The sequence below is a fragment of the Hoplias malabaricus genome, chromosome 17, assembly GCF_029633855.1.
Source record: "Hoplias malabaricus isolate fHopMal1 chromosome 17, fHopMal1.hap1, whole genome shotgun sequence".
In the NCBI taxonomy this organism is placed as follows: Eukaryota; Metazoa; Chordata; class Actinopteri; order Characiformes; family Erythrinidae; genus Hoplias; species Hoplias malabaricus.
The window spans coordinates 6,008,786-6,024,464 of NC_089816.1; the positions used below are offsets into that span (position 1 = coordinate 6,008,786).

At 38.0% G+C, this 15,679-nt stretch overlaps 1 protein-coding gene across 3 annotated transcripts; it reads left to right on the plus strand.

Moving 5' to 3' along the window:
* The first annotated feature begins 31 nt into the window (after positions 1 to 31).
* il2rgb (interleukin 2 receptor, gamma b) lies at positions 32 to 5,347 on the plus strand. Of its 3 annotated transcripts, none has more exons than XM_066649693.1 (8): positions 32 to 226; positions 951 to 1,074; positions 1,180 to 1,355; positions 1,666 to 1,805; positions 2,060 to 2,204; positions 2,305 to 2,410; positions 3,618 to 3,696; positions 3,772 to 5,347. In XM_066649693.1, the coding sequence occupies exons 1-8, from the start codon at positions 136 to 138 to the stop codon at positions 3,910 to 3,912; spliced, it is 1,002 nt and encodes a 333-aa protein (XP_066505790.1). In that variant the 5' UTR covers positions 32 to 135; the 3' UTR covers positions 3,913 to 5,347. The 3 variants fall into 3 exon arrangements, with proteins under 3 accessions (XP_066505790.1, XP_066505791.1, XP_066505792.1); XM_066649694.1 differs by having other exon boundaries at positions 95 to 226; positions 951 to 1,070; XM_066649695.1 differs by lacking the exon at positions 32 to 226 and having other exon boundaries at positions 233 to 1,070.
* Positions 5,348 to 15,679: the final 10,332 nt, after the last annotated feature.

Here is a 15,679-nt window from a genome sequence, read left to right on the forward strand (position 1 = left end):
CCCCAACCAATAAATGTGCCGTTGAAGATCACATGGAAGGTAAAATGAGGAAGTACTGCTGTGGCTTACATCCTGTTTAAGCAGAACACCAGCATCCAGCATTCAAGCTGTTCGCAGAGAGCATTAATGTGAACCATGGCTAATGTTCTGAGATCAGAGGTTCTCTATGGAGTTCTTTTACTCTTCTTTTTTCAGGGTTGTTGGTCCAGAATTCAGCCCCCTTCAAGTAAGTATTTAATTTGATCAACTTTGATCAACATGCAGTGATTAGTCCAACAAAACCATGTTCTTCTGTTAATCATTTCAGTCACTGTGTATAATATTTGGTGTTTAAACATTGAATATGTGTAAGTATGTAAATGTATGTTATGAATAATCTTTTTGACGCTTAACAACATTTAACACTTTACTAACTTTTCAGAGAATACTTTTCAGAGAAGAACAAGTCTGGAAAGTTGTAGGGGAATTTCCATGAGTCACTTACATTATTATAAAGTGGCCTGTTATCAACAGCAGTTCCAACTAAAGATCTTTTAGTAGGGTGAACATCTTCAAAAAAAGATGACACTTGGGGCTGGATAAAGGCATAAACAATAACAAATAATCTACAAAATAGTTTAGGCTGACAGTGTATGATTATGGGAAAATTGAATCACTGAATCACTGTGCTGAAATGACAAAGTTACACCAGAAAATAACAGAAACAGAAAATTACAATTTCAATTACAAAAAAAATAAATAAATAAAAAAATAAAAAGAATTGTGTGTTTTGTAAGTCCCAAAAAGAGGACATGTCTGCCAGAAAGAGGACGTATGGTCACCATACTTTTAGCCTGAAATATATTTACTCTTACTTCTATGCACTAGGAGAATAGAACATAACAGAATAGAAAAGGTATTTTCCATGCCTATGTTTTTGTGACGATCCTGACCCTTTTGGGCTTGTGAAGGTGGGAATTGTAGCAGTGAAGATTGTGCTTTAGACATCAGTTGCATGGTCATCGACATGGAGTATGTAAACTGCAGATGGAATGGATTACTGATGAAGGATACGCATTACAACTTCAGCAGTGCGTAAGTCTACATCTAGCCCAATTCCACTGGGCCATTTGCCCTTACAAGCGTGTAGTTTTACTTTAATTTCTGGTTGATAAATTGGCATGTTTTGTTCCTCATCAGATTTGAGAAAGGGCAGTTCTATAAAGAATGTCCACAATACCTGCAGGAGCAGGGTCACATTGTGGGCTGTCAGATTCCGCTAAGAAACACGGAGCACTTTAATTATTTTTCTACAAAACTGTCTGTGGATGGAAGATATTCAGTCTCAAAAAATTATTCAAATCTTATAAAGAGAGGTAAGAAAGTTTTTAGTATGCTTTTCACTGTCTATACAGAATTTGAAATCACCACCTGTCGTTTACACTCTGACAAAATGTCAGAGCAGAATAATTGCTCCAGAATTACTTCAAATAAAATCATGTTGCTTTTCTTACCCTGAAATTCAGAATCTGTTTTAGATGTTGAGGTTTTGTTCTTACAGTCAAGGAAGCCTCTCTCTTCTGTATATTTTGTGAAATAAATGTATAACCTTTGGTTACTGACTCTACACAGTAGTGTGTGTATTCTGACTTCTGCACTTCTAACTATTCCTGTTCTCATGTCCAGTGAAGCTCAACACTCCTTATAACCTCTCTCTGGAATGGACCCCTACAAGTGACCTGTGCCTGCAGTGGGTGAACAGTTACAAAAAGCTGCGTTGCATGGAGTTTAAAGTCCGCTATCAGAGAGATTCTGACCCATTGCAGGTAAAAAAAAAAAAAACACCCAAAAAAAAAAACAGAAGAAATCACTGGAATGTGTCCCAGGCCAGAAATGATGTAGATACGTAATGCATTTTATCAAAGTATATCCAATAACATGGAAATATTTGCTTACGATTGCATCATACATAAGCAATTTTAGCAACCTATTGTACTTTTAAGTACTATAAGCAAACAATTGTAGTTTGTTTACACTCAGCAATAATTTACCAACCATGACATTGTGTTCTCTTTTACAGTCCTACTCCGTACAGAGTTCTACAGTGTACTGTATACCACTTGCCTCCAAAGTAGTTAACTATACATTCCAAGTAAAGAGCAGGATTGGACAATACTGTGGTACTTCAGATATTTGGAGTGAGTGGAGTGAACCAGTGCAGTGGGGTAAATACCTTCTTCTCTTGTATTTCCCATTTGAGCTGCTGGTTTTCCATTTAGAATTCCTTAACTCCGTCTTGCCTTTCTTATTTTACTAATTTTACAGGAAATTCCAGTGAACCATTGTCTCTGTTTTCGTGGCAGCTGTGCATTTCTATCTCGGGATGCATACTCCTGATCGTCCTGGGTGGGTTGTTGTGCTATTGTGAAAGGTAAAATATTTTTCTACTTTTTATTTTCATGTTTTTTCTGTGTAATCAAGATACTGAGATACAGTAAAAGCAAACTAAACAAAAGCTTTAATTTAAATCAAATGTAAACTAAATCAACTATACTAACACACATTAGCCACCTTGGACATTTCTGTCATGTGCATCTAAAAGGCTGATGAAAAATCTTCTAAATAATAAATTAGTCTCAAAAAGAGAAATCACCTGCTCTGGCTTTAAGACCACACTTTAGAGGTGTTATAAAGAAGTGTGGACACTATCCTAACAGACGATTTGGGAAAACTTAAGGCAGAGCAGGTCATGTTACTTTTTGTTATATTTTAACTCTTTACATCCTGATAGCAATCTGTAAAATAAATGTTCTGATGACATAAATAAAAAGAATCTTTTTTAATATATGCAACTGGACTGTTAAAAACTCAGTCCAGTTCTTTTACTTGGACTGAACAAAATGATTGGAAGGCTTGCCTGTCCACGAACGGTTACATTACCTGCTGAGCCATTCTTATTAGATGCTGCACACATGTGCTTAGACTCATCAACAAAAGCCAGTAGTCTCACATTGATAAACAAAGCTAACTACAGTCATTGCTGTTTTCTTACTTGTGAATGAGACTCAAGGGACGTTAGATGATTTATGTTTTAAAAATTGAGCCTTGGGCATCTTGCTTCTAGCAAAGTGCTGGCTCTCTTTCCCAGTCATCAGTTTGGGTGTCTCAGGGGATATGAAGACTTGGGTGAACTCAAGGGACAGTTACGTAGACCTCCCAGAAATTTGCTATAAGGAAATGCTAATGGTCATAATGAAACCATTATGACATGCATATTGCACCACATAGGGTGGAGGAAGATGTTTAAGATAAAAGTGGTGGGGAGTAACTTTTTGGTTGTATTTTCTAAAACTACTAAAAACTACTGGTTTCTATAAAATCACCTACTCCAACTTTAAATGAGTATCTTGAAAAGAATAAAAGATGTAATAAAGCTACAGGGTAAACACATAAGACACGTTCTTTACAAAATGACAGTCAATAAGTGGGAACTGTGACATTTGCACTACACTATTTATGAAGATGAGATAAGGGGAGAAAAAAAATTGAGGGCACTGTGGGTGTATATTTCTTGTGCAGTGTTGAGTTTGGGTGCTGCTTTAACCTGATTAATACAGTTGTTTCCTTTTTGCTCACAGGGTGCGTATACTTCCTGTCTTCCCTGACCCTAGCAAGAACCTGCAGGATTTGTTCCAGAAACATAATGGAAATGTTGAGGTACACACTTCTTTCTAATGATTCTTTCGCTGAATCTCTATACACATCCACAAATGTCTCTTCTCCTCTCCACAGAGCTGGGTTTATGTCTCCAGAGAGCTGAAGGAGGCATTTGAGCCAGACTACACAGAGTCTTCTTGTTTGGTGTATGAGTCCACTCCCACTCTTAAAGCAATAGAGTGTGATGGGCCCTCACAACAACAGCCATCTTCTTAAACTGCTGTACACTTCTTTTTTTAATATATTTTATTATTCTTTATTTGATACTTGAGTATCAGCAATCTCCTTTAGTATTTTAAGAAAGCTCTGTATTGTTTACAAAGACGACACAGAAGCAGAGATTATAAACTTAAATTTCTTGTTACATTATTTAAAATACACTATGACAGGAGAACTCCACTGGTTTATGTTTTTATTTAACTCTGCATAATAAATTTCTTAAATTGTGGTTTGATGCGTGATGCTCTAGAGAATCTTGGTGATATGAACAAGCTGGTTTACTTTTTAACATTAGAAAAAAAAACATCACAGAGGGATATGGCATAAAATGATAAAATATTTATAAATAATCTGCAAGATTTCAAAGACACCAGAAGATTTTTATATAGTTTCCTATCGTCATTTTACTTTAAACCTCTTCTAATTCAGTAAATCCATCATGAAAATGTAAAAAGATTTTCCTAAGATATTTCTATATCACCATGGATTGACTAGACATTGAAACATGAAAGGTACTGTTGGTATAAATGTTTTACTGCTTTGCTGTGATCAAATAACTCTAGGGTGAAAACATATTTGCAGTGTCTGGTTTTCTGTTCTTCCATATTTATGGCACCAAATGTTATTAGACACTTGATCCAATCCTTATAAATAGACCTAATGGGGCCCATGTCATCCATTTGAACATGCCCTGATTCACTCTATCACAGAGCCTGAGGATCACCCAAGCACTTTGCCAGTTGTTATGCTCTTTCTTCTGCAGTGGTAATTTGCTTGTTAAGTAATGACCACTGAATCTGGGCCAAAGGAAGTGTCTGTTGAAACATTTGGACTGGAATTAAAAATGCCTCAAGGCAATGCTCAAACTAACGTTTGGAGAAAATCATAATCATGGCCCCTACATACAGCAGGTTTAGCAGCTCAGTACTCTAGTTGATATTTGGTATTTTTACACAAAGGTTCATTCATTCATTCATTGTCTGTAACCGCTTATCCAGTTCAGGGTCGCGCTGGGTCCGGAGCCTACTCAGATTCATTGGGCGCAAGCAGAAACACACCCTGGAGGGGGCACTAGTCCTTCACAGGGCGACATACACACATTCACTCACACCTACGGACACTTTTGAGTGTCCACCTAGTGTTGTGTGTGTTTTTGGGGGTTTTTTTGGACCGTTGGAGGAAACTGGAGCACCCAGAGGAAACACAAGCGCACACCAAACTCCTCACAGACAGTCACCCGGAGTGGTGCTCGAACCCCCAGTCTCCCAGTCCCTGGAGCTGTGTGACTGTGACAATACCTGCTGCGTCACTGAAGATGACAAATATATTTTTCACATATTCTCTATAAATATTATTTGATGTCATACAAAATAAAGTCATCGTGACATTTGAATGCCCCTTTATGTTAATTTCATAGTACCATTATTGTCACAAGAGCATTAAAAGCATGGTTACGATACTCTCCTCCTTGTAGTAACCTATTTCACAGTGAATAGCTTCCAAAAACCAACCTGTGGTGGCAAATGCCTGTTAGGATGAATACATTTTTATTTTTCCAGTGTCCTCATGTTTTGATGGAAATATGGAAATTTCCAAGCAAAAAAAAAAAAAACTGTAGTGTCAGACTGTAAATAAAAGTCTGATTACATGCTTCACACCTCTTGTCCATGTAGCTATTAGCATCCTTTTAATTAAACTGTGTTTTTGGTTTTAGATGATTAGCATTTTTGTCAACACCAACTACTCATTAGTCTACTGCAGCACTCGTGTCAAACCTGCTGACTCAGGTGCATGATTGAAGTGTGTGTAGTCACACCTGATAATATTAAGGTGTTATTTTAACCCTTTAAGTTCCAATGCTTTGGGGTGTTGTTCATTACAAGAAAAAAACGTGTCAGAATCTTTGATTCTGATGTCCTATGGCTTTTAGTTTCTGCTTTCTTTTTTCATGCAAGAGCTTTCTTATTTAAACACCACATCTTCCAGAATGAAACAGTTGCCTTAGAGGATCAATAAAGAGGTAGAGTATTTTTCATTCAATGAAATATTTCCATTCAAAATGCTCTGTGACATTTTTATAAACCCTGTGCAGGAAACAGAGCTCAAGTTTCCTGTTAGAGCTTAAGAGCTAGGAGAAGACAATGACATTATAAAAAACTGGCATGATTTTAGGTAAGGGGTCATAAGCCTCTGGCATAAATATTTCAGGTTTGCTTTAATTCACACAAAGGAGTGGCGGAGGTGTCCACTTACTTCTGAGGCGTGTCATCAGGGGACATGGCCTGCAAGCTCTCACTCACCCATCACTAATGGAGTCCTAATTACACTGTCAATGCAGAGTTTGAATTCCATCTAAAGGTCTCCAGAGCAGAGCTGTGGGAGCGAAGTGTAAAGAGCTCAGTTGTATGTATCTTAATGCATTTGGCACCAGATTGAAACAGAATCCCTAAATGTTATTTATCCTAATGTGTGTGTGTGTGTGTGTTGAGCAAGGAGTGCTAACACTGCTCTTTCTGTCACAGCACCCACAGAAGAATGCTAGTTGACATGTGGAATATTACACCCTGCACATCCAACCATGAATTTTGTCAAATGTACACAATTTGGTTTTTCATTTGATGGAAGTGCAGAGGTCTAGAGACAGATGTCATTGGCTGAGTGGCTTTTCCACTTCTCTCTATTACACCTATATTGTTATTAAAGGGGGCATATATACTTTACCCCAAGGTAATGCAGTTGTCTGGGGTCTTCATGAAATGGCTGGATGTCTGGGATCTGCTTTGGTCAAAGTACCACAAAGACCAAACAAAACAGTGCAGTTCTCCCCCAGTTTATACAGCTCATTTCAGAATGACGTGTTTCAACACTTGGTCTTTAAATGACAACGAGCTCACCCTCAAGCAGGCAGCAGCATCAAATGCGGCTCACAGGAGCTTGTGTTTCTCTACTCTCATTTTTTGCCGTCCTTTGCTCGGTTCTCTCAGACTTCAGATCTCATTTAGGCTTGGTGCCCTCATTTCTCCACTTTGGGTGTGTCTGTTGAGTTTTACACAGGTTAACCCCCAGCTTTGTGCTCTCATGTAAACATGGGCCAGGTGCTGTGTTTAAAGACACTCAGGTGAGGGGGGCTGTGCAATTCTAAAGTCTCCACACTTGACTTCCTGCTGGTTGTGGGAATCAAACCTGCGACCTTCCAGTCCCCAACCATCTTTAACGATGAGGACACAAGGATGAGGAGGATGAGTTGTAGATGCTCCTGATGGTAAATCACATCATTGAATTAGTAAGGATTAGCGTCTCACTGCAAATCCACACATATATTCCATTGATTTCACTCAGCTGTCCTTGGTTCTCATTTTTATAAATTTTGTTTTGCGCTTTCTGTGCATCACCACATTAAACTTAAGGTTAAATTGAATCAGTTGTTCTAGACCAGAGGTTCCTGACCTTGGTGTACTACAATGTTCAGGACAGGGGTGGAAAACACTGCTTTGAAGCATTTAAAATACAATATTTACAGCATGATATCTCAATACTTAAATAAATTGAGCTAAAGAATGGCTACACAATGATGTGTGGGTTCAACCTCTTTCTTAAACACTGATATGAAGAATTATTTTATTTTGTGGAATATTTTTGTGTGATTTATTTAGGCTGTTGTGTATATCTTGCTAAGAATACCCCCCTCCGTCTAACTGTTCACCTCTGTTGTCTGCGTCCTTTACGACACTGTTCTGAAGAACCTCTGGAGCTGTCGTCCCTTGACGTTTAGTCACAGATGACGTGGACTCAGCTGGATCGTGATTGGTTAGTATGAATACCTGTTTGTTACTAAGCTTTTCTCAGCCGGGAGAAAATTGGTGAAAATGCGGTTTATATTTAGAAAGGTGTAGGCAAACGGGTGGCAAGTTGTTGTACCAACATTTTAAGCTCATTTTCTGTAGCCTTTAAACCGGAGCGGCTGTGGGCCTGAGAGTGGGTGGGAGACCTGAAGAAAGGCTACAGGTCTGTGTAAGACAGAGACAGATAAAGAACTCTGTGTGTGTGTTATCTGTCTCCCATCTCTTGTCTCACTCGGCGTAATGTGCTTCTCATTTATCGTAAGAGCTGTTTTGCATGGTGCAGGATCACTCCGCGTGGGCGGACTGCAGCTTCGTGGAGAAATGTCAGTTGGCGGTTTTATCTCTTGCGCGCGCCTGTCTGTCTGAAGTTAGACCTGGACTTAATTAACCCTTTCCTGTTTTTATAAATAGCCTATTACTTATAAAGGTCGTACCTTCGTAATATCCAAAAACAGAACAAAAGCGAAGAAGCATACAAATACATTTTACTTTTTACACAGTAGCCTAAAGAAAAGCTATGAACCAGAAAGAAAAAAAAACATGCTAAATCTTCTCAGGTTCCGTACTTCCCCAGTAAGTGTCAATTACAATTAGTTAAACACTTACTAAGTAGTAGTAGTAATAGTATAATACTTAATAATAATTAAATATATTTTTAAAATATATTAAAAAATTTAACAAGTGAAAATGTTAAATATTTTAATGATTTCCCCATAACAGGAGAATATATATATAATATATAATATAGAATATAATAGTTAAAAAAGCAAATATTTTGTAAAAGAACTCAGCATTCTGAACAAAAACGATGAGCAGAAACCAGGATTTTCCTCCAGTTCAATATCTATCTATCTATCTGTCTATCTATCTATCTGTCTATCTTTCTTTCTTTCTAACATGTTGAAAGTCAGTGAGGAAGTTTGATAGATGACGTATGGAGCCTGCGTGAGCACAGAGCTGAGCCAGCAAATATTCCCAAACTGCCAGCATGAAGCCTCTGATTGGTTTTTCATCTGAGGTTATAAAGAATCTGGACTTTTTTTTTTTTTTTGAAAGGAAATGAAAACTATGTTCCAAAAGATATCCAAATGATTATTAATGGCACATTAAAAGAAGGCTACCCTCATAAAGTCTTGATTGATTAAAGTGGCTTTATTTGTGTTAATTAGGTGTTATTAATTATTAAATGTATATATATATATATATATATATATATATATATATATATATATATATGCTTTTGCCCCTGCTTATGTTTTGGGAAAATTATGACCTCGTCTATATTTCTACACTCACTGTCAATTCTCTCATTTCTACTGAGCATACGGGAGCACTTTGTAGATCTACAATTACAGTCCCTCTTTCACATTATCTTCAATGGTCAGGTCCACCACAATATGATATGGATGGTGGATCATTCTATGCGCTGCAATGACACTGTGCATTAGTGTGTTAGTGTTGACATTGATATGAATGGATAAGATACAGCAGCATAACACACTATATGCTCACTGCCCACTCTATTAAGCACATCTACCTTGCTTGTCCACCTTTTAGATGTAAAGTGGTCAGGAGGAGAGAGAGAGTGAGAGTATCTTGTCAAATAGAGAACAGAAAAAAAGGGAAGGGGGGGGGGGCAGATCCAGCTGTCGTGTCACGTCACTTGTTTACTGAATTTGGTCGATAAGGGAAGTCGCATGACATAATTTCTGACTTTTGAAAATGACCATTGTTACAGCATCCTGAATGTGGACACTCAACATTGACCACTGCAACACCATCCTGCCTAGAGCCCTGGGCAACTCAGCAGTGGTGCCCCTTGCCTTTCATTATTCAAAATACATATTCAAATACTTTATTTTATTTACTTATTTTTAAAATAATGTATCTAAATTACCAGTGCCGTTGACACCATATGTGTCCTCTTACTGAACTGCCCCCTTGTGGTAGAGTTAATTACATTTCGTTCTAAAATTCTTTATTTTTGGTCTCCCATCTCTTTTATACTTATATGTTTTATGTGAGCTTTTCTAGAATATAATAGCTGAACATTTCCGTGAATTTAATACAGTTTTCAAATGTAGTTATAGTGCAGACGTTATTGTAATCGAGTGAATTTGACACGTGCTTAACTGTGCACACGTAACTTGTATAACATTAGAGCAAAAGTCAGTTGAATGGGAAACATGGGCAGATATACAGCTTAAGTCATCATTCCCAATCCCAAGTGTGGGCTAAAGGGGTATAGCCCTCTCCCTCAGCGTTGGGAGAATAGATACAACTATGTAGAGAGATGCAGCTCAATACAATACATTTCTGATGAGCTTGGGTGGAGTTTGTGATCCCAAACTAATCATCCAACGTCAGATACGTGCCTTGAAAATGTGAAGTTATTTCAGCAGTGTTGGTGGGACATTCAGTGTGGGGATGGGTTTCCAGACCACCTCCAAATTTCCTTCTGGATGCCTTATACCAGTACTGAATATTACAAACATAATTCATATGCAAACCTAATAATGATTTAAGGCACTATGGCTCATGTCTGATATAGTGTTAGTCAGCAACAAATCAGATTGCACCCATTTATTGTGCTACTACTTGAAAATAATTTTCAAAAGGGGCAATTTTTTCCACTTACTGGCCCAGATGAGGCCTGCTCAGTTTTCCTAAGGGGCAGAGCTAATTGAAAGCCTAGGTTTCCTTCCTTGGATCAATATAAATTGCACCATATTACTTAAGATAGCCTGTTGTTACATTAGCTTCCATTCCAAGTTCATAATATTTTCCTTCTCCTGAAAAGTTACATATTTTTGGAGATGCTAGATGTTTTTTTTCAGCAGTAACAGCATGCCCAGTTTGAAAATGATATAAAAACTATAATATAAGAAATGTTTAAGCACAATACATCATATATATCAACATTGTTTCCTTTTAAGATACTGGTGTGTTTGTGTATTTTCATAACCACTGTCTATTCAATGAGATATAAAGGGACATAAATGCTCTCTCTTCATAGAACCATGACCTGTGTGTGTGTGTGTGTGTGTGTGTGTTTGTGTGTGTGTGTGTACAGCACAGTCATTTTCCTTCAGCATTCACTGCTCGTTTGGGTCAGTCTCAGTACTTATGATTCAGTAGCTGGCACTTTTAAGAGGCCTAGGCAGGGACACTGCTGAATCAATTGCTTGTTCTATGGAAAAGAGAGAAAAAGAGAGAGAGACAGAGGGGGTGGGGAAGAGAGGAGTGAGTGACTTGTATTCAGTTTCATGCCTGTTACAGCACTTCCCTTTTTTGTAAGTGTGAACTGGGTATACTGTGGCAAAACACTTCATCTTTCACCCTTCTCTTCTCACATTTGTTCTGTGCTCATGTGAGTCACATTCATTTAACACAGCTGTAAATACAGAATATGGATTGTGTTGCCTGCACATACACTGATGGCATTTTCTAGAAATTGCAATCAATAATAGCAAATATTCATCATCTAAATTATTAGACAGCTGAACATGCTTGGATGAGAACACTAAATGCTGTTGTATTAGCTATTTATTTAGTTGTATTAACAGACACCCACATTATCTAGCATCATTCTGAGGGAGGGCCAAGATATGGTACAAATATAACATCACATCTTCCATCAAATTTATTTAATTACTTGTAACACACTTCAGTTTTGTTTGGTAACATTTGTCATGAATTTATTTTTGCCGTAATAAGTGTGTTATATGATATAACCAACATGTAAAATACTAAATGTGGTGCAAGGTTAGGGTGTGCCATTGAACTTGGTGGAATAATTAGTCCCTAATTACTGTGTAGCAGTAACTTCCTTGGCACATATTTGAACTAATTTTATCCCTATGCTGCCCTTGAAACACAGCGCTAGAGAAAAGCAACAACAAAAATTAAATAAATAAATAAACACCTGAAACTGTTTCCCATTAAGAGTGGGGACAATGTGAAGTTTGTGTTTGTTTTCATTGCACTAAAATTCAGGAATGTGATCTCCTGCAGACTTCCCTGCACAAATCTACAAAAATAAAGTAATTTGATAAAGCTGCACTTTATATAACATGAAGACACTGCAAAGCTTATTAACTCCTAAACTGTAAGAGGATGATATGAAAGCAATTATTATATCTTTGTATTTATTACACAATATTTTAATAGCAACTGATATATAGTAGCTTTTAAATTAACTGAATTATAAGCCTGGGTGTAAAGGTTAATATTGTGATTCAGCTTATTAAAGGGTAAGTATATAATTGTGCAATGGATGTCTCGTGGAGCTCAGTCTAGAGAAAAACGAAAACAACCCCAGTTTAACTGAGCAAAACTGAATGGAGTCCAGATAGTAAGTCCTTTCCTAGACAACAGCACTATTCATTTGAGGGCAGTGAAATGACGAAATTAGTCCAAGCAGAAAATAACAAGAGCCAGAAGGGCGCAAGTTAAGAGTTCTGTGGGGAAACAGCAAGAATGTTTTTAATCTCCGAATGTGTAGAAGGTGCAATGAGCAATGAAACTGATCTCCAGTGAAAATCAGTAATATTACAGACCAATCTTTCTCTGTTCAGTCCTAGAGGTCACCTAATTTGTCCACAGTTTTGCTGTGTGCTCATTCCTATTTCAACTGAACCAATAAACAATAAGGAGTGAATCCCAGAATGACACAAATGTGTATAGCCTGAGAGTTCTTAAGACTGTATTCTAAGTATAGGTGTAATGAAGTGTACTGTAGATTTTAGGAATAAACTTCATTTTGTAAATGGTTACAATATGTGTGGTGCCTAAGTAAATAGAAAACAGTGTAAAAAAAAGTTAACGTAAACGCTCAGCATAATATATATGTATTATGAAATGAACATTTAAACAAGGGCCGGTATTACTAGCATTAAAAAGCCTGGTTCTGTCATAGATTAAACTGAAAGACAATTTTACATACTGCCTTTTAAAGTATGTCTTTTTCAGAGATGTCCATGATTCTATCCATTTTTATTTTGTCAAGACAATTCCAAACCTCATTCTGTATGCATTATAACATCATGGAAGGGTGATCACAGTGATGGTGTTAAAACTGTCTGCCTGTATTTGAAACATATCTCTCAGTTAAGAACAGTCCACCAACAAAAAAAATCCAGCCAACAGCATCCTGTGGACAGCGCCAGTGACTACTGATGAAGGACTAGAAGCTGACCAGCACACACCTTGCAGCAAGAGATGAGCTACTGTCTCTGATCTTGCATCTACATGGTGGACAGGCAAGATTAGTGTCACGTAAGTTGTGTCTAATAAGCTGTGCCAATAATAATACAGAGGAATCAGTTATCCTGCAGGCCGTGGGACCATGCTAACAGAGTTTGGCTATGTGCAACAGCTCGGTATTATACGATAAATACATTGCTCAGTCCTGTAGATACTGTAGTTTAACTATAACAGACTTTGAGGCGATAGCTGTGACCTATGTTTCATTCTAAGTCATGTCTGAATTTATGACTTTGATTTTCGACACTAATCCAAACTGCACTGAAAATAAAAGTATGAATAATAATAATAAGACCAAAAAAATTAATTAAAGCTAATTGTAAGAATTAGTATTAAACTAGTGTGTGGTTGTGGTGGGATGAGCTGTGTACAAGTTTTTTAAACATCCTGCACCTTTAATGCTCACTGCATGTGGGTTTGCATCAGCATATTTGGGCAGCCTCTTCTCTAGGCCACAACAGTGAATGTGAACAAAGTTCGAAACTATGCCTTTATGCATTGTAAACTAACCTCATCAATAATACACTCTTTTTTTATGCTCACAAATGAATAGTAAATCCATACCCAGTCTGCTCTAGAATATCATGCACATTTTAGTTATGGTCTGCTGATAAAAATGTATATATGTAATAAATAAAACTATTTCAAACTGAGTCAAGGAGTGCACTTTAATGCAGAGAAAACACAGAGAACATTTTAAGCTTCAACACATACTGCTCTGATTATCAATGTGCTTAGACATTTGTACTGTGTTGTTTATGGTCAATTTATTCATGATATGCATGATTTGCCATATACAAATAAATGTTTTTAACCCTGTTGTTTTAACTTCCTGAAATATCTCCTATTGTCACTACCACTTTTTGGAAGTTAACAGTGTGTATAACCTCTTTCTGAGGATACCAGTTTAAACAACAATACGTTCATGAAGAAAAGTGTGTTTTGTCAGCAATAATGTGTTTACTATAGTCAGTAAATTGCAATGTTTTGTAGTGACATATGATACAATTAGAAAACATTTTTTGTCACTATATATATGGCAAGGTCTAAAACAACCACAGTGGAAGGGAAAAAAATAGAGTTTGTCTCAATTTTAAGTCTGACCTCACAAACTTATCTGTCTTTAATCATTCTAGACCTGGATTTATTGATCCTAGCTGTTGATCGCTCTAAAAATACAAGACAAAAATATTTTAAAACGTACTGATGCTGACATTCCTTTTGTTGTTATAAAACCCTAGTGAACATTTAGTGAACTTCTTCCTTACTGTCCCAGTGCTGATTACTTAAAGGGCATGATTGTCAGGGGCAGCAAATTTAAAGCAACACCTCTTCATTCGTGTCCAAAGCAATTTCCAAAGTAAGGTTATAGCAAAGGCAAGTGAAACATCATCTATAGAAAGTTACGTGTGGGGATTGTTCTGTGGAGTTTGTATACTTTTTAAATGTTTTTACATATTTCAAAAACAATAAATGGCACACGCATAAATTATAAAATAAAAACCAAATTAAAACATGTATATAAAATAAAAGAGGGCGGCACGGTGTTGCAGCAGGTAGTGTCGCAGTCACACAGCTCCAGGGACTTGGAGGTTGTGGGTTTGATTCCCGTTCCGGTTGACTGTCTGTGAGGAGTGTGGTGTGTTCTCTCTGTGTCTGCGTTGGTTTCCTCCGGGTGACTGTCTGTGAGGAGTGTGGTGTGTTCTTCCTGTGTCTGCGTGGGTTTCCTCCGGGTGACTGTCTGTGAGGAGTGTGGTGTGTTCTCCCTGTGTCTGCGTGGGTTTCCTCCGGGTGACTGTCTGTGAGGAGTGTGGTGTGTTCTCCCTGTGTCTGCGTGGGTTTCCTCCGGGTGACTGTCTGTGAGGAGTGTGGTGTGTTCTCCCTGTGTCTGCGTGGGTTTCCTCCGGGTGACTGTCTGTGAGGTGTTTCGTATGTTCTCTCTGTGTCCGCATGGGTTTCCTCCGGGTGACTGTCTGTGAGGAGTGTGGTGTGTTCTTCCTGTGTCTGCGTGGGTTTCCTCCGGGTGACTGTCTGTGAGGAGTGTGGTGTGTTCTCCCTGTGTCTGCGTGGGTCCTCCGGGTGCTCCGGTTTCCTCCCACAGTCCAAAAAAACACGTTGGTAGGTGGATTGTGGACTCAAAATTGTCCGAAGGTGTGTGTGTGTGTGTCTGTGTGTGTGTGTCTGTGTTGCCCTGTGAAGGACTAGCGCCCCCTCCAGGGTGTGTTCCCCCCTTGCGCCCAATGATTCCAGGTAGGCTCTGGACCCACCGCGACCCTGAACTGAATAAGCGCTTACAGATAATGGATGGATGGATATAAAATAAAAATAAAAACATACATTTTTTTATGTTCTTTCTTCATATTTTACTTCAGAGGATGTTCAGGAATTTTGACTGAGGATATTAAACAGTATGTAATTTGACCAGAATGTCTGCACATGACTGCCCGCGTATAGACAGTAGAGTAAAAGAGTATTTCACAATTTATATCGTCTGTAAGATTACATCATTGAAGGCTGGACCACAGCGTCTAACCGACAAATATGATTGGCTCAGAGATTGGACACACACACAGCTGTAAACGAGGGTATTAAAAGCAAATCACTGATTGGTCAAACATGGCCCTTCTGCTCCTTGTCCCGCCTCCACTGCGCTTTGA